Raw genomic sequence first — 19,660 nt, 5'->3', positions numbered from 1 at the left:
TTACCGAGCGTACGTCATAATCATCTGTTGAATGCCAATAAGCTTAACGCGTCAAAAATGCGTCTGTCTAAATAATTTCTTTTAACTGTACAATAATCTCATAATATATATATAAATCGTTTCATCATGATCAACGGTCTTTGCTGCAAAATATGTACACGTATAGTTAAATTTGGTAGAAACGTTCGAACAATGTAAATCTTTAACCATAGCAAATGTTTTTCTTAATTTTCGCTCATTATTGTTCCAGTGAATAAATGATAAAGGCCGTGCCTCAATTTAGAGGCCTGCTACCGACGGTATGTTAAAAGGGTCCAGTCGCGAGTACTCGACAAATGAACACTTTTTGTTTTCACTCCTCAACTGCGAGTTGCGATTCTTGATATCAGTTGATAACTTGAGTAACTTGTCCGACAGTTTGTGTCCCATAACTGATGAGTGCTGCGCTAGTGACTGTGAAGTGTTGACAGATAGAACTCTACAGAGTAAGACCTGGAGAAACAGTTCGTCGTTCGGAGCAAAGAAGTAGTCGAACAGATTGTCGGGACAAGGTTCGTCTGGTTTCGGCATCGGTTTTGTCATCGATGTTGCCATGCCCGCCAGAAGTGAGCCATCGTCATACAAATTTTTCTCAAACGCTGAAGTGTGAGCAGTTGCTGAGAATATAACCGATGCTATGAAGTTAGCAAGTTTGAGGCGCGTCTTGACACCATCGGTGAACAAGTTCAGATTGCATTGACTGGGATCTATCAGGGTATCAAAAAAGGACTGAAGTTTCTCGTCACTCTCGACATCTCGGTCAATCTTGAAGTGTTTTGACAAGTACTGCGATATCTCGTGCGTGATAACATCAAGCAGCCGGATGACATCATGCTGATGTAAATAGTTCACGTTTGGAGTATCAAATCCGCGATTCTCAAAATCTTTGGCAACGTCAAAAAATGAATCTGCAACCTCCCTGCTTCGACTGTATTTAGAAATCATGTCAATGCCATTGACTTTGCCTATTGAGAAGACGTAATCGGGATAGCAGCTTTCGCTGTCTGTGAAAATCTTGCGAAGAAACACAGCTTTATGTGCGATTTCATTCAAACATGGGAGTAGTATTTTCCTGACTGGGTGATTGGAAGGAAGGTCTTTGTGAATGGCGAAGCAGATGGATTCCAGGAAGAAGTTACGCAAGAGGACATTGAAGTATAGGTGGTGAATGATGACGGCATTCGATAAATACAACTTAGAAAGTCTGTATGCATTTTCCACTGAAGTGGCCGTGTACACGTCATTGTCAGCGGACGAGAGCACAATTCCGTGTATTTTGAAGCCTTCCTTGAAATCTCCAGAGAAGACAATAGTGGGAGTATTGAGAATACTCCCAGTTGGACTTGAGAAATCGGAGATAGTATTTAACAAGACCATGTAAAGAGACTTCTTGGTTATGAGATCAACCAAGTCTCCTTCCAAAGTCTGGTTACGGATCGAAGCTGGAACTTGGGACAGATGTTTCACACATACAACCAAGTTTGGAGCAAGGCCGATAAAAAAGCGCATACAGAAGTCGTTATCATTTTCGTAGTTTTCCAACACAGGACTCGGAATAGGCAAGTACTTGCAGTAAATTCCTTCAACTCGTGACTTTGGGTTGGTCTTCTGGGAGACAACTTGTCCTCGGAAGGAGCTAGTGCAAGTAGCCAGTTCGGACAGAACAGTGCTCATATTTGCAGGATTAGTCCGTTCCATGTGAGGAACCACTTCCCAATATCCAGGTAGATTTTCCATCGGAATATGCTCCGCATTCTTCAACCGCTTTTGTACTTTCCATAGAAATTTATCGTTTCTCAGCTGGGGTAGATCGAGATATGTCGCCACTAAACAGTCTCTCAGGTAGTTGACTTGACGTACTACTGATGGTTTTGTCGAATGCGATTTTGAGTTATTCGGAGTGTTTGAAAATTTGATTTTGAAATATATATTCCCGGTCGAAATGTTAACTTTATATTTCGTATCAATTGATTTGGGTTTATTGGGCAACTCAAATGTTATGATACCCAGTAAGTTATTTTCAAACGGCCCTGTTTCTGAATCAGACGCTGAACTCTTATCCCAGAGAGCAACGTTGACCACTGAAGAAGCAGAATACACTCTAAAGTTGAAAGATTCGTTCCATTTAGGATTTGAAGTTGCCTTGACAACCGTGGAATCGATAACTTCGCCGTTGTCAACAGAAATAGAACAGTAAGGATCAATTGACGAATTTCGATCCAATCCTAAGTCTTCGGCATTCACCAGCGTGATCTCTATTTGACCAACAGGTTTCTTGAACAAGTCGTTCAGACGTCTCAGGGAGTCTAAAATCTGTGCATTTTGTTGTGAGTCAATGGTAGGTTGAATAACAGCTGGACAATCATACTTTACGGTCACTAACACCTCAGTTTCATCGTCTGGTTCCCGATGTCCTGGTTCAAGTGATAAAAGAACACTATAATTCTGGAATCCGTAAGGATTGGGAATCCATTCCAACGCTTCAAACATCAACTTGTAGTCATTTGGAGATATAAATATAAGCTTGTCGCGAACAACTTGTCCTTTGCGCGAAACTCTACGAGTACACCCAAGATATTGTTTGGCTTCATCACCCTCAAACTGTAGAAAGTTTGAGTGCATCCACCAATTTTCACATCCAACGCCGAAGTCTTGGATCACTTCCCAAACATCGTCAAGTTGTCCGGCAATCGTAAATTGTACCTCTTGTTTGTACTTCCCCTGCATCACCGGCAATACGAGATTGCCACCAGGGTCATCGTGACCAGAATCATTCTCAACAATTGGTTCTTTTTTCTCGGGTTCTTCAACATCAGCATCGCGTGTCACCCCCGCGTGCTTAGCCTCGTAGTATTCCTTCATCCATTGAAACCTCTTGATAAAGCTCTTTTTCATGGACGCTTGGACTTCGGATACTTTGTCCAGCTCAATAGGAAGCCAGATGTTGCGATAGAGAACACTAGTGGCTCCGGGTTTTTTCTGGCTGTCTTGTACTACTAGAAAACCACGGTAGTACGCACAAGATGAGAACTCGGGAGTCATTACCTCGTAAACTAGTGTCTCATCGTCAACGTGAATCTGAACAAAATTATTCTCAGCATAGATTTCCTGTCCGAAAATCACTTTAAACTAATCTCTAATACGCATCATTAGTTATTAAAAAGCTTTTTAGGCAAGTATTTATATTCTCGCTATTGCCTCTGTTTTCCGCGATACACATTTGTGAGGACCGGGAGTGGAAATTAATGACAGCCACCAAATTCAATTCAAATTCCTTCAAAATTAGAATTAATTACACATCACTTCTATTCACAGTGATATTCTAACTGCGCGAAAAACAGTGACAAAAATATTGTCACTATATTCCGCGGTTAATGTTTGTTAATTCAGTTTCCTAGTTTTTGTGGGAGGTATTTTGCATCAGTACCTTGTTTTTCAAAAAATAACTTTTCCAACGAAACATTGTTTTCCAAAAAAAAGTTCATTTAGCCTGAAACTTGATTTTCTGATTTCTTCATTGGTTACTTAAGATTAATTTACGGGGAATTTAGTGACGCTATTCACAAGAATGGCGGAGAAAATTTTCCATTTTTTCGTAATTTGTTACCACTGTAAACGTAATGTTTTTTTTTCGGCCTGAAAAGCAATGACAAAACGGACTGACAAAAACTTGCTTAGAATCCTAAAGAGCTGTTAAGAGGGCTTTCAGGGAAAAACTGCAGATTCAATCAACAGGGAATGCAATAGCATTCTTTGACTGGAAGAAAGCGATTATTTTTCAAGGCTGCTGGTAGGACACTCGATATAAAATTGAAAAACTTAATAATTCAAGAGATCAATCTTTAAATTAAAAAAATCAAAATTATGCGAATCTTCACGGTTAGTTCAATGCCCAAATTATTCAGATAAAGGGAGCAACCAAGCAACCACTGATCTTAACAGTACGTCATAAAACTCGGTTCGGTCGATATCGGGTGATTAAAAGAAAAAAATGATGTAGACATTTGAAAAAGTGGCAAGTTTAAGTAGTTTTTCGGTACTGACAGTGAAAACGCTTCAAACCCATGGTTACATTTTGCCTTGAATTTTCAAGTACTACTCTTTCAGCTTCAATAATTCAGGACATGAAATAGTACGAACTAACTTTGGAAGCGGGCAACAGTTTTTACAGACCGATGGGGGATACTCAATGCAAATATGAAAAACTAGATGTCTCATGGGAAAGGGAAACATCGCAAACCTCTGTGGTTACCGCACACCAGTCAATAATTGATTAAAAGTTCCAAAAAGTTGAACAACAAAGGGAACTTAATTCTTCTCAATTAGAAAAAGTAAATATAACTTATCTACGAGAGTTCGCTAAAAAAATCTTAAAAATTACAACAAATCCCAATGGCTGCTAGGTGATAACCTAATTAAAGTGAAGCAAGTCTTAAAAAAAACTATAAAAAACAATAACTTTGTACAACTCATGGAACACCAATTTAAGCCTAAAGAACACTTCACCAAAAATAGATTGAAGCTAAAAAAAACATTTTAAAAGTAATACTGTTTTCCTCATTAAAACTGGACCCGATTAAGCCGCTGCGCATTTCTGCACTTTGTAGTGGTGAAATTATTAATTAGCCAATTGATTAAAAGTCCGGATTTAATTGAATATGATATGGAATTTAGAATGGGAGCCAATTCAATAAGTATATGGAATGCAATGCAATGAAAAGAAATCTTTATTGTGGAGTCATTATCACAAAGATGATTTGAGTTTCAACGTGAGAACTCGAGAGGGAGAGGGAGAGAGAGAGAGAGAGAGAGAGAGAGAGAGAGCAAAATTCATTTAAAAGTTTCTAAACATTGGTGGTAGTCTTTACAAGAAGGTAAGTTGGCGATTTAAACAAACGAAAGCCTGCCCCGTTCTTGAACTAATTGATATTCTATTGGAATTTAAAGACCGCATTGCTGCTAATGTATTAATAAAACTACTTGTTGCTCCGCTCTGTCTGAAAGCCTTCCGGCCAATTGTCATTGCACAGCTTCAACACAGCTTCTTTCGCATCCTGATAAGACAAAACCACAATCTGATCAACGAGTTACAAAAAATGTATCCTTGCATTTCTGATGAAGAACAAAATTTAATGGCCCTCTGTAGACAAAACGAACCAACTATAATTCTCGGTTCAGTAGAACTTTCTTGCGAAAAAGCTGGTAAGAAGCGGAAGCCATCCTGGAACCAAAAGAAGAAACAGCGGCAGCTCCAACGAGTGATTTGGTTCTTCTCAGAAAACTCTAAATCCACTTCTGCTAGAGAGGCTCGAAGCTGGACCAACTTTTTCATTAAATAGGCCAATTGATCAACTATGTCAATTTAAAAATAATACCGGGTTTTGTGCATGGACTCTGATAATTTTCAAGCTTGTCAGCTTCAAGCATTGCAGCATGTCATCCACTTAATCAAAATATAAATGCTCCTATTATCGCCAAATTCATTTATTATCAAGATAGGACAAAGTTCGGAGGAGAACATGGTTGAGGGATATTTCTAATTTCATTGGACGTATGATATAAGTTCAAGAGGGCCTAGCCCCGAGAGACCGAGAATTTAGGAGAGGCAACGCAAATGGAGCAGATTTCTTATACTGGCAGACAAGATGTTTACTCTATAATCTTCCTAATGCAGATGTTGCGCAAGTAAAGAAAACTCAGGAGTTAAATGCCTATGTTAATCTACAGAATCATAAGCAGAACTGTATCCCAACGAAGGATACTCAAGTGCAACTGACTAATCCCATCAAAGCGCCAAACCTCTCGCCAGAACTGAAAAAAACATCAACAACAATGCCTAACAGCGCTAAGCGGCGGAAACTTTCTCAATTGTCACCAGCTCTTGAATCAAACAATACTGCATCGTTAGCGAATGATATTGTTCAAAAAGTTCCTGCGTTAATACAAACAGTAAAATGAAGGTAATAAGACTATTGAAAAACGCTCGAAAGCGGTGATCAGTAATGCAAAAGATAAACTGTATTTTTCGGAACTCCCAAAATGTTTAAATATTTCTTGATGCATTTAAATTTGAGGTCCTTAAATATGAAACTGAACAATTCAAAAGCACTAATATTAGATCTTAATTCTTATCTGTCCGTTCTATGTATGAAAAAAACAAGGTTATCTGAAAATGATGACCGAAAGTGTTTGTTGTTACACTGTTACTCTCAGTATCTAACAACATGTAGAGCTTCTATGGGAGATTCAAGTAAGCAGCGATATTACCAAAATCGAAAATATTGAAACAGCTTTGAAACAATCTGAAAATTCAAGAGCAGGAAAAAATTCAAGGTCCTAAGTATCTACAAAAAACCTTGCAACGAAAAAAATTGTAGAGCTGTGAGAGGAGTTTTTGGAAAATCATAAATCGGTTTAAACTCCGTTTGCTGTCTGTAGAGATTTTAACATTGATATTCTGAAAGATCACCAGCTGACAAGAGATTTCAAAAATCTTATCCAGCCCAATGGTTTTGAACTTTTCGAAACAATCCCAACTCAAGTAATAATGACCTAGATGTCTGGCAGTGATCCTACCATACAGCAAAATTGTGCTTCATCCAAGTTTCATTTCTTGAAAGCCAAACTTTTTCTGATGACAATTAGATGAAAAAACAGACAAAAAATATTACAATTAAAGACCTACCGTGACACATCTGCACTAAAAAGACCTGAAAAGTTGCGCAATATAAGCTCAAATTATATGAAAATCTCAAATCAGAAGTTATAGTGTTGGTGCAAATGGCTCTGCAAATGGAAGGAAAGCAACAACTTCTATCTAGAAAAAAGCACACTGTTGCGCAATAAGTTTGAAGAATTAGTGAGAATGAATAGGAAAAGGTCTTACTCGTATGTCTACGAATCAAGCACAGGAGACGACAGACAATTCTATAAACTATTAACTGATCAAAGTAGTAAAAACAAAGAAAATAAAAACGTATACATTTTACGTAACTGTGATTGAGTGTCCTAATGATAGTAAGATTGCGAACAATATCTACAATGAAACTCGCAACAACAAAAAAATTGTAGAGCTGCTAGATAAATTAGTAACCTCCTGGTGAAAAACAGCTCAGTGCCTACTGTCCCATACCTAACTTATCGTACTAATTCATAGCTTTAGTAGAACCCAAAGGTTTTCTTCTGCGCAAGGATGGTGATAAGACCGAAGGTCTGAATAAAAGATTCTATAATGTTTTGCTGTTGAGGATTAAACAATTTTGATTCCGCTGGAAACGAGGCACGGTTGATACCATAGTCGAACTTCAAACTTTTAAAGACAAGATAGAAAGGTTTCATTAGGAGAGAACTAAAAGGAAAAGGAACTACTCAAATGCCTCCGAATCATGCACGGGGGACGCAAGACAGTTCTATAAACTATTAAATGATCAAAGTAGTAAAAACAAAGAAAATGAAAATGTATACATTTTACGTTACTGTGGGGTTGAATGTCCTAATGACAGTTTGATTGGGAACAAGATCCACAATAAATATCGCAACAACAAAAAATTGGTAGAGCTGCTGGACAAATTCTTGCTTTAGTTAGTTTCTTATTGAATTCGCGGAAAAGGTCAAAATTGAGCTGAAACGTATTTATCTAACAAGTTTTAACAAAAACCAATGTTTATAAATTTTAACTTTGCATAGTTTTTTATAAAAATGTATAATTTTTTCTTATTGAGGATTAAACAATTTGGACTCAACCGGAAAAACAGCACGGTTGATGCCATGGTAAAACTTCAAAATTTCGACAATAAAGATAGTAAGTTTTTTTGAGAAAATCAATTGGAAAAAGTACTACTCGTATGTCTCCGAATCATTACTCGTAGATCTTCTGTTTTTAAAACAAAATAAATAATATAAATATGGTAAGAAAGTTTTTGATAAGATTGATCATCAAATATTGCTGCATAAGTTAGGTTGCTACGGAATTCTGGAAACCGTCACAGTTTGTCTGAACCGTACTTAATTGAATAGGTACCAACGAGTTGACTGAACGGAAGTTTATCAAAGAGGAGAAAGCTTAATTGGTGCGTACCACAAGGATCAATCTCAGAACCTCTATTAATCAAAAAATTATTGGTGTTACCACAAGCTGCAAAATCACAAAAATAGTTCTGTTTGCAGATAAAAATAATATATCATCGGTTGGATGTAAACCTGAAGTTATTGAAACAGATCTGTGAAATCAATGGTTGGCAATTAGCTGACAAATTGTCTCTTAATTTAGATAAAATAGTTCAATTAAATTTAAACTGTAGTGATTCTAATCACCAGTATATTGTGAATGACTGTCCGGTTTCTATTAAACAGAAGTGTATATAGATTGGTTAAAATTAAGATTCTAAACGGATGTAAAATTTCCATATTGATTATGTTAATGAGATTAAGCATTTAGTGTGGAATTATTTGTGAGGTAAGACACTACGTTCCAAGGCAGTTGCTAATTCGCTACTATAAAGGCAACGCAAAACCAATAAAACAATACAGTACTTTAATTTATGGTTGCAGAAACTATTTGAATTTCATAATTGGACTGTTATTGAGATGATAATTTTTTAAAAAAAACTCCAGACTTACATACATAACAAGAGAGCTGGTAAAACTTATTTTTGCTTTTGAAGTAATAAATCTACATACAATTTACATGCATGGTACAGCTCTGTCGGAAAAAATCTCCGCTTTTTATGTTTTATGAATGAAAAGCAACCTTTGATGGCCACGATCGCATTTTCTGGAACAAATTTCCACTAAATAACCTGGAAATGGTGACAAAATGCATTTCAAATTTATTTTCTTATCGTATGCATTCATTTAACATTATAATAACAGTTTTATTGAAGTTATATAAGTCAAGTATTATTGTTATATTGAAGTCATGTATTATTGAAGGGCAGAGTGTTGATGACTTCCGTTGTATGTCTCCTACAAATCTCTTTATAGATTGATATTTCTCATAGCTTCTGTTTTAGAGTATTTGGAGAAAATAATTATTTTTCTTTCTGCCTGCAAACTCTTTGAAATTGTTCAGATGACTGATCACAATATTGCAGTAGAAAGCTCGGATCGGTCAAGATTTTGCGAGGCAGTGAAGGATAGAAACTATTCCGAAATTAATAATTGCTTCAGGTCAATGCAAACGTTAGGACACATGAGTATGTTATGGCGTACAATTTCGATTGATATTAATTAGTCTTTCAAATAGTTTTTGCCTTACTTCTTTAAAAATTGCTTCACCCCGTTTTTTTGTCTATCTTCTGCCACAATTTAGCGTCAACATAGTAAATATACTCTTCAGAAGCATTAGCTTTTATTTACATGATACGTCGCCGTTCAACGACAACAATTTTTTAATCCATTTCGGCAAAAAATGTTGGCAAAAATGTTATTTACATTCAGCAAACAGCTATTGAAGTACTTAAAAATGGTACATTGATCGAGAGCACTGAGAAATTAATTTTAGTAAATATCAGAGAAGCTTACTTTTGTCTAATTTTTACATTGTCGGAAAGATGATAAAGGTCAACAGTAGGCATCCAAAACACATATGATCGCATTGCTTTGCTTTCCTTTAAATTTGGCTCACAGTTGCTAGCCTTGTTTCCAATCTGTCTGGTGGCTACCATTTCAAGTTGTTGTTCATTGATACAAAAGCTACCCAACATTGTTCGGAAGTAATGTCCGGGCATTCTTTCAGTTCCCAGGTTAGCCGTAGGAAACTTAAAGAAACTCAAGTTGCTTTGTTTTGCAAAACCAAATTTCACTAGAACAGCTTCACTCATCTCCCCCTTACTATCATGATATGATTGAGCACTTGCTTAAAATATTTCAGGTAACCAACCAGTGAATTGATGGCACTTTTTGAGCCGGAGATAACTTTTCTCTTGTCCTTGCCAATTCTCTCCACTCCAGTGGCACCTTTGATCCAGTCCACGCAATCCCAATCACTCACGTCTCTCCAGATGACGTCACGAGGACACTTGATTGAGATGCTGTATTTGAGCTTACTGCCGTGCTTCTTGGCCACGCGCAGCAGAATGTAGTTGATACACTTCTCGTACCTATATGCACAAAAACAATCATCAGATTTTCTGGGAATCCGATATTTGTATAACACAAAATCAACACAATTCAAGCAACCAGCGAAATCGAGGACTTCGTTTCAATATTATGGCAATAATATTTGTCAAACGAATGAGTAAGCGATAGGAAGGAAACTTTCAAAATTCACATGAATAAATTAACTCGTACCTCACATGGGACATTTCCTTAATGAGACTAGACTAGGTAACAAGTGAACCTAAAAGAACAAAAAGAAGGCAAAGTTCAAAAGTCAATTGAAATTGACGAAACCGAATAATTAAATATTAATATATTCATAAAAACCATTAGTAATCTACTTCCTATATTAGTGAAAAAAATTATTTTAGTAAAAAATCTATACTAGATAAATTCTCATTTGACTCCATAGAAAGTAAATAAGACCTGTCATTAGTGCGACTAAGTCATAAGACTCTAAAATATCAACAAATACTAGTAACACAGATTTCACAGACAACTTACGAATACACACAAGGTTGAAGTCATTAAAAACAAATAACTGCAAATATTCGATATATTCAATTGACCCAAAACTCACAAACAATGACCACCTAATATTAACAAGGCGGCTCGTTGATGTGCGTTCGCACATGATGTTCCGACCCGAGCTCATCTACATTTTTGATTTAATTGTCAACCAAACGAAGAGATAACAAAAATAGATGTTTGAATTTTAAAAAAAATGCTACAAAACCTAACTACAAATTGAATTACATAATGCCATTTCTCATTACAGCGCTCACAAGATCTACCGATAAAAAGACTACGAGAGAATACAGCAAACAACAAAATATGCAAAAACAAAATTTTCAAGGCAGAAACCAAATATTTAATTTTAAAAGCACCTAGTAACAACGTCAAAATGCAATCAGATAAAACCTTAACTCCACAAATTTAGTTTTTGCTAACTATACAGCAGATGTATGTTTTTCATAATGAGATTAGGTAAAAAGTAGACATAGAGAAAAAAAATGAGGTTAAAGTCAAAGATCAATCAACATTTCTTAAACCAAATAATTTCAAAAGTCTAAAAAAATCATTAGTCTTTTAACAAAATAATTCTTGATAAATTTACTAAAACGTCAATATGAAACTAACGGGACATGTCTTTGCTGAGAATAAAACCATAGGCAGAAGATGAAGAAAATACGCAGAAAATCTCAAAAAAACGAACAACTTAAACAAAGACGCAGAAAATCTCAAAAAATTACGAACAATAACATAAACTATTGAAGCCATTAAAATCATTAGCTATTATCTGAATTTTATTTAATTTTATTTCAGTTTACATTTATACTCATTCAGCTAAAATTATACTGAAAGAGAAAAGAAGCTCGTTAATTTGGGCCACATTTGAAAATCATTGGGATCTGTTATTACTTGAATAAGCTAAAAAGAACAGAAAAAAAGAAACACAAATACACCACTCACAATATTTTTTAAGAAAGCGCATAATCTCCACCAAACAAAACATCAGTTACGACAAAATATTAGTAGACAAGTTGTTTTTTGAAATTCAAGGAATTGGAGTGGACTTCTCAATGACGAGAATAAGTTGACGAAAAGAACAAAAAAACTGAAAAGTTTGAAAAATCTTTGAAGATGTATAATAACATAATTTTTTAGGACTATTGGCTTTAAACTGACTGCTTTGGGTAACATCACTCATTGCAGGTTTATGGCCAACATTACAGGCAATATTACAGGTTTATGAGACCGATCAGAATTTCACGGCTACCTAAAAATAAAAAAAAGCAAAAACAGCAAACTCACAAAAATTAAGCGAGAAAAGTTTCAAAGCCATTAGAGAATAAACTTTTCAGTAGAAACTCTTCTATTTTCAATTAATTTTTCAACAGCAAGGTGATTGTTTCTATTGTTACAAAATGACTTGGAAAACAACAAATATAAACAAAGATATTAAAACCACGAAGTTTGATTAAAGCCCTAGTATCAAAGACATTAATTTCACTTATTTTCAACGGAGTTAATTAAACACACTAAATTCTGCCTCGATGAAATAGCCATCATAGGTTTCATTCATGTGACATCAATAACTCATCACAATAAGTCGTATGGCAAAGAAAAAATACATCAAAATCACGAAATTTTTGAGAAAACCCATAGTATCGAAGTCATAAAATTCTACAGCTTTCAACGGAAGGCATTTAATACGCTAAAATATGCCTAGATGATGTGACGACTAGGATGTTTGCCAATCAAAATTTATCAATAAGACATTACAACAAGTCATTGACTATGAAAACAACAACAATAACAGGCAAAATCCAAAAGTTCGGTAGAAAATTGAGAGAAAGTGTCGAAGCTATTTAAACCATAAGCTTTTTCTCTGAAAACTTTTTGAACGATCCATTGATCGTCTTCACTAAGCCAATGGGAGCTATCAATATTAGGATAATGTAATACGATTTCAAAAGGAACCAAAATTACTAAAAAATATCCAAAAATTATAAAAATTATGAAAACTCGTGCACCGAAGTCAAAAAAACCAATAGTTAGAAGACAAAACCGCTAACTAGATAAATTGTTGTTGACGTAAAAAAGCGGTTCTGTCATTACCGAGACTGACTTACAATCCACGAAAATAAGGTTAAGATTGATTTATGTTCAGAAAAATTTCAAAAAAAGAATATTTTTAACAGCAATTAAACTCAAAAGCTTTCATAGGAATTCAATGAATACGCTCAGCTATGCCACGATGTGAATAAAAGGATGTTTATCATGCCTAGGTAATCAATAAGACATCACAATATGTCTTACGACTATGAAAAAAAAACAACAAATACAGGCAAAAACCAAAATTTCTTTAGAAAAATGGGAGAAGAAAGTGCTGAAGCCATTTAAACCACATTTTTCTCCCAGAAAATTTTATCTATGATCCTCTGGACGTCTTCACTAAAGGAGGATGTAGCCATCAATATTAGGATGACGTGATAAGATTTCAAAATGAACCAATAAAACGAAATGTCCAAAAAATTTTTTAAAAAATTTGAAATCTTGTGGCATTGAAAACGTATAACCAAACGTTATTTGATAAAGCCGCCAATGAGATTAACTTATGTTGCAGTGGTATGAGGGAATTCAATCCTGTTTTTACTGAGACGAACTTACAGTTCACAAAAATAAGTTTATGATTTACTAATTTTAAAAAAAATTCGAAAATTAATTTTCAAAGTCTTAACAGCCATTAGCTGTCCACTCACAGCACTAGATAGGTTCACTTAATGCTCAATAGCAAATCTATTGCACCATTAGCCAACAAGTTTATGCCATAGAATTAGAAAACTTTAGTAAAACCTCAAAAAAATAAATCAAAATTTCATTTGAAATTACGAAATTTGAGATACGAATCCAAAAAAAACATGAGCAATCCCTTTGAAACAAATTTTTGGTTCATTGGGCTTCCTTTGATCGTAAAAGAGATTTGTCATTAACGGAACTTTGATATTAAAAGTGTCTAGTAGTCTCTAGGTGACTTGAAAAAACAAAAAAAATGCAAAATTTTCTAAAAAAAGAGCTCCCAAATCTAATTCGAATTTTTTTTTATATATTAAACTTCCCTCTAAGACTAGAACTAGTCTTTATTATCTCCTTTCGTCTATTAAAAACCTAAAATTGATTTTTTTTGGCGTGAAATCTAGTTTTGAATTAAATTTTTCGTAGAAAAAACGTTAATTCGAACGAAAATTACGGTAAAAGTGAACAAAAGTGAACCAAATATCAAGTGTTCACATGAAACTTTAAACCTCGATAACTCCTCGAAAAAACGAAATTCTAAAAAATCTTTTTAATTTCGAATTCTACGCTGGACGAGCTTTTTAATGATACCATGCACATTTCTCTACGATGAATATATCGGTCGGCCAAAATTCACGGAACAAAAAAAAACCCATTTGAGTATATAGTTCCTCCCCCCACAAGTGGGGTCGGAACAATGAGAAAAGTTGGAAAACAAGACGAACAAAAAGGCCAAACAATTTTAAAGTCATTAGACGCATTAGCTTATAAATGACAGCATTAACAAAAGTTCACTTACACTTGAAGGGACAGCTTTTCCCACAGCAAATGGGACTCTCGATATGAAAACTGACTAGTCATTAATTGATAAAAAAAAGTGCGAAACGATTTTAATTAGACAGTTCCAATAAAGTCTGCCTATTTTGATTGTAAAATTCCAAGATGATACAAAATTAGCTAGCCTTGGTACTGCTGCGAGTTGTACTAAGTCTAAGCGCAAAACATATTGGCAAAACCAAATTCAATAATTCAAAGGTAAAAATGTGGCAAGATTCGACAAAGGGGGCTGCACACGCTTATTTGGCGCCATTTTTCATTTTAAAGAGATCAATTTTCAGAAATGTAGACAAAACTTCAGATTAAACATCAGAAACCGCCTATTAATGTATAAGTAAAAACCAATAACACTATCGTTAATATAACTTTAGCAAAACTCATTAAAAATTGAGCAAAAACTAAGGACAATTTAAACCCCCGAAAAAAACAAAACTCACAACAAAATTCACACTAGCAGATTTGAAGAAAACAATACAGATTCTTAAATAATACCAAAAAGTAGGACTTCTGCAAAAATTTTTCTCTCAAGCATCCAGCATTCAAATAGCTAAAAGCTAACAAAAGGAAGCTTCCGCAACCAAAAAAGAAATTGCTCAAATTAATTCTAGAAATTAGGCGATAACTATTCAAAGACTTACTGACAGCACTTCAAGTCCACGTGAGAGTCAATAGTCTCTAGTATCTGCCTTGAAAGACAAAACAGTTCCAGAATTTAGTCAAACTAACCTGGCAGATTGCCAGAAATTAGCCTCAATATCTCCGTAGAGTTGCAGTCTCAAAAATGTTGAAAACAGACAAACAAATTTCTCCTTTTTATTAAATGCTGAGATGTTATAATTTGATTAAAAATCTGTATAACTTATTCCTGCTTCTATTAGCTGCTCTTGAATAAACTTCAATTAGAGTGGCACATACCCCCTTGACCTTATCTCCTTGACTTGAAGTAAAGATAGGCCAATCTGAGAGAGAAGTAAGCAACGTGTGACCAAAGACTTAATCAAACAATTAAACAAAAATTTCGCACCACTAAGATTGAGACGTCACGCGAGCAATTCAGGCAAAATTGCAAGATTAAATGAACAAAAAGCAAATTTGAAGTAACCGTGACGTCAAATGGTAGTAAAAACATTGAAGATTTTTTTCTAATTAGCAGGACAAATACTTAGTAAAAATTCAAATAATTGAAATAATTAATGAACTAAGACATTTAACAACCTTAAACTAAGACATTTAACAAAACCCACGACACTATATGCGCAGAAAGAACAAAAAACCTGAAAACAATTTAAATTTTTTTCTAAGATTTACTGTTTTAAGGACCACCACATATAACAAAACTTTATGATAATGACTTTAAGCAACGTTAGAATGAGTACACAAAACAAAACATTGTGGAAATCAATTGCAGACAAAGGAAAAAAGAGTAAAAACTAAAGAAGTTGACAAAATCACAAAATTGGGGGCGTCAAATTAAATGAACCTCGTGAACACATGCCAAAATCTTTAGTCAACGCATACCAGAAAACTTTAGAAGTCATTAAATACCTCTTAGCAGTTCTAATGGCTGAAAAAGGGACAATAGAACTACATAAGAAGGCAAGACCCACAAAATCACATCAGCATTTCCAAAAACAACAATATCTTGGTCAAGCAAAACGTTAATGAAAAAGAGGAACTAATGTTACACCGCACTAATAGCCCCAAAAGAACGGCTAATTCGAGAAACAGCGAAAAGACCACAAGAAAAAAACAACAAAAGCAAGCTAGACAAAAAATCAACTTCTGTAAAAAAACGTTAAAAATCAAAAATAACGACTGCTATCAATTCCAGTTGCTAAATTTATTCTTTCTCCTGAGCACCTGATGGAACCGGTCACTAATGGGACAAAAATATAAGACAACAAAAACCAATAACCAATTTTCGCAAAAATAAATTCGTTGATACTTTTTGAAAACAATTGCAAAAAGTCACATAAAGCAGTAGCAGCAGATTGAAACAATTTTTTCAATCACCAATTCCTCATCAGCATCTGATTAGACTTGCCATTAAAGAGATTAAGAAATGAGACAGAAATAAGTATGCCCGTTGAAAAATTCAAGCGATTACAAATAGGCGCAACTAAAGCAGATATGCATAGTATTAATAGCACTCAAGACAACAAACACTGCAAATAGATGTCAATTTGGTAAAAAAAATGAGGTAGAAAAAAACTTGGTAAAATTAGACGTGGAGAAATGTTCGCTTTCAGAAAGCAAAATTTTTTTTCAAATACAAATTTTTCACTTCAATTTAAAGAAAAATTGAATAAAATCACGCTTCAAACTTACTCAGTTTTCCGCATCCTTTCTACTTGAGCATTATAAAAATCGCCACTCTAAATTGACTTCTCACTGCCGAAAAAGTGGGAAACTATCTTCAAAAAAATATATCCGAAGACTCCGGAATCCACTCAAAGAAAACTTCTTTAAGCCCTAGCCAAATACTAGTTAAAATAAAAAACTATATACATTATTATAGCATTCAATTTGAAGCAACAAACTGCAGAAGCATTTTAGAGGTAAAAGGCAAAATGAAATAACACTTTTTGGAAACTTTTGGTAAGTTGCCTCTATTGGATATATAATACATTGACTGATAAAGTTAGCTTATTTTCTACAAATGACTATCATACTGGAGAAAATAACAAAATGAACAATATATATTGAAAAATAAACCCCGATCAAAGAAAAAAGAAAAGAAATCTAAAAACATTCTTACTCACTTAAACTTTCTCACTTTAAAACATTTGCTGGAAGTTGAACAGTCTCAGTATTCTTCTCAAAGCAACATACAAAAAATAAATGTTTATTCATTGAGCATCAACACCCAAAACCACTGGAAAAGACTGAAAAGTTTAAGCAGAAAATAAAATCCATTATAAAAAAGAGTTTTTCTCAATGAAAATCAAGCCTTCGCTTTTCACTGCATAGTAGAAGGGCCCCTAGGGAAAATCGAACATGAAAAATTACTCTGAAAGCGATTACTCTGAAATCGAAAATGAAAAATTACTCTCAAAAAGATTACTCTGAAATCGAAAATGAAAAATTACTCTCAAAAAGAGAAAAATAGGGCAATAAATTTAGAAGACGAAATTAAGCACACAATTCGCTTGAATTTACCTAGTTCTCTTCAAATAAAATAAACTTAAAATGAGCCCAATGGAATCAAAAGATCACCCAAAGTAAGATTTCAAAAATCCTATTTGCAACCAGAAAATAACCCACGACGATATAAAATTGAAAAACAATGCAAAATCGCTAGAAAAGCGTTCAGAGAAATCAAAAAAAAGCGCAAGATTGCATTTTGAAGTCTATCATATGATTGAGCAGCCAAAATGCTCTTAAACGTACATCTAATTATTTATATAGTTTAGAAAAACGATTTTACTGGCAGAACTTATTTCACATCTACAAAATTGATTCGAAAAAGCCTCACCTGATCTAATTTTTGCTCGCTAAGCAAAAAAATTTACACGTATTTTTTCTCGCTCTCTTTCAAAAATGCGGCATGATCAGAACATCGCTTTCTCTTCTCTGTCATCATTAACTCGTGCATCCATTTGACCTAAACACTTAGTTTCCACGTGCGGCATTGACTTTTAAATCCTGTTTTAAATACACCAAAAAACAATCGATCACAAAAAATACTCCCCACCAATACTCCTCTTCGAGTCGTGAATAAGAGAGCGCACCAATACAATCCAATCTTTAGATTGAAAATACCAAGAAAAATCAATAATAGCCCCAGCTATTGCTTTGCGGCTATTAAAAACAACCGGATCAATAGTAGAGAAAAAAATTATAATAAATTTAATAGTGCTATTCAACGGGCAAGTTCAAGAAAAAAGGACGGATTTAAACTGAAACAATGAAAATAATCGATTTTAAAAAAAAAAATTCGTGGGTATTTGAAGACCAACAATAGATTAGGGACATTCCTATACTTTACAGCCTTTTTTTACCTATTTCAGCTAAAAAATGACGGCAGGAGTTTGCTTCAGTGAAGGGCCTTAATAGCTACAAATGCCTATAGCCTCACCGGTCATTCATATCGTGAGCGAAACTTTGTCGCCATGATTGGTTACCCATTTTTGACAAGTCCACGTTGAACTCAAATTTGGTGCTACTTTTAGTCTCCGCGCCATCCGACAACTTCATATTAACTTTGATCTCTCCGAGTGAGGCTGAGCTGAATCGAGTCACCAGTTCCGATTTCTCCTCATTCGTTGACCGCTTCGTAATCGTCACTGTAATTTTCTCTTTGGAACCCTCTTCAATAAAATTGACCACTCGAGTGTCCTCGGCTCTTGCGTCTTTGTACTCGTAGAACAATGTTAAAATAGAAGCAACTGGGTCTTCGAAAACTTCCCAAATAACTGTTCTTGGCGATTTAATCACCGCCGAATATTTAAAACTCTCCATTAAGAATTGAACACAAAATAGACAAATTCGCCTAAATGTTGGCACCCAACATCGGTGTTTTACATGTAACTAAGCTCTCTATTATAAAAAAGCTGAACTCACTTCTTCAGCTATACAGCTTTTAGAAGATGCCATCCAATTAATTATTTAATGGCTAGAATAAAAATACTTCTGCAGCAAATACCATAAACACAAAACTGATTTTCTTTACTGTACTCTTCGTAGTTTACTATTAAAAACGCACAATAATTTACGTGCACAGTTAGAATAGTCGGCCATTAAATTAAACAACACACAATTTGTTAAATGCAGCAGAATCTGTGCATTGTATTTGAAGTCTAATTTGACAATTAACTTCAAACAATTGGTTTCAAATCAAATACCATTTCTACGGATTTTTACTTTTAGAAGCATTTTGAACCGTTTTATTCGCCAGATTTTATTAAACAGCTGAAAAGCTCCATAGAGCTTCATTTCAGAGAAGCTCTTTTGTCTATTGAAAATATCTGCAAAGGAAATCAACCCAAGAATTCCGGAGCAGTAAAAAGATATGATTCAGTGATACCATTCTCAGGCCACAAAAGCTTATGTAACAAGTACCACCTATCTAATCAGTATCTAATGTATAAGCAAATTTCTACTTTACTTCCCAATTTTAAAATCTTAAAAGAATTTTTACAATAAATCACACGCTGGTAGGGGAATAGTTCGCATGCAATACAGCAGAGTCAGAAAATTGCTGTGCAACTTTTCGATACTTAGAATCTGTTTTGTTGCTGTGCTGAAATTGCGTTCACTTTGGGTGCGAGAGGTCCCGGGTTATATCACCGGCTGTCTCCAACTGCGATACATTTTTTTACATTCGATATAAGCTCGACAACAGGACCAATTTAAAACAACTTAGCTGTTTAGTGAATCAGTCTTA

General features: G+C 34.6%; 1 protein-coding gene across 1 annotated transcript; it reads right to left on the bottom strand.

The window, feature by feature from the left end:
* Nucleotides 1–62: 62 nt before the first annotated feature.
* Nucleotides 63–18,929, bottom strand: LOC142334536 (uncharacterized). Its single transcript, XM_075382638.1, has 3 exons — nt 18,353–18,929; nt 9,920–10,139; nt 63–3,117 (listed from the first exon to the last, which is right to left on the bottom strand). The coding sequence occupies exons 1-3, from the start codon at nt 18,733–18,735 to the stop codon at nt 280–282; spliced, it is 3,441 nt and encodes a 1,146-aa protein (XP_075238753.1). The 5' UTR covers nt 18,736–18,929; the 3' UTR covers nt 63–279.
* Between the last annotated feature and the right edge of the window lie 731 nt (nt 18,930–19,660).

Source organism: Convolutriloba macropyga, chromosome 2, assembly GCF_964194025.1.
Source record: "Convolutriloba macropyga chromosome 2, txConMacr16.3, whole genome shotgun sequence".
Lineage (NCBI taxonomy): Eukaryota > Metazoa > Xenacoelomorpha > Acoela > Convolutidae > Convolutriloba > Convolutriloba macropyga.
The sequence above is the reverse complement of the archived record's forward strand: the minus strand, read 5'-3'. Positions and strand labels throughout refer to the sequence as shown.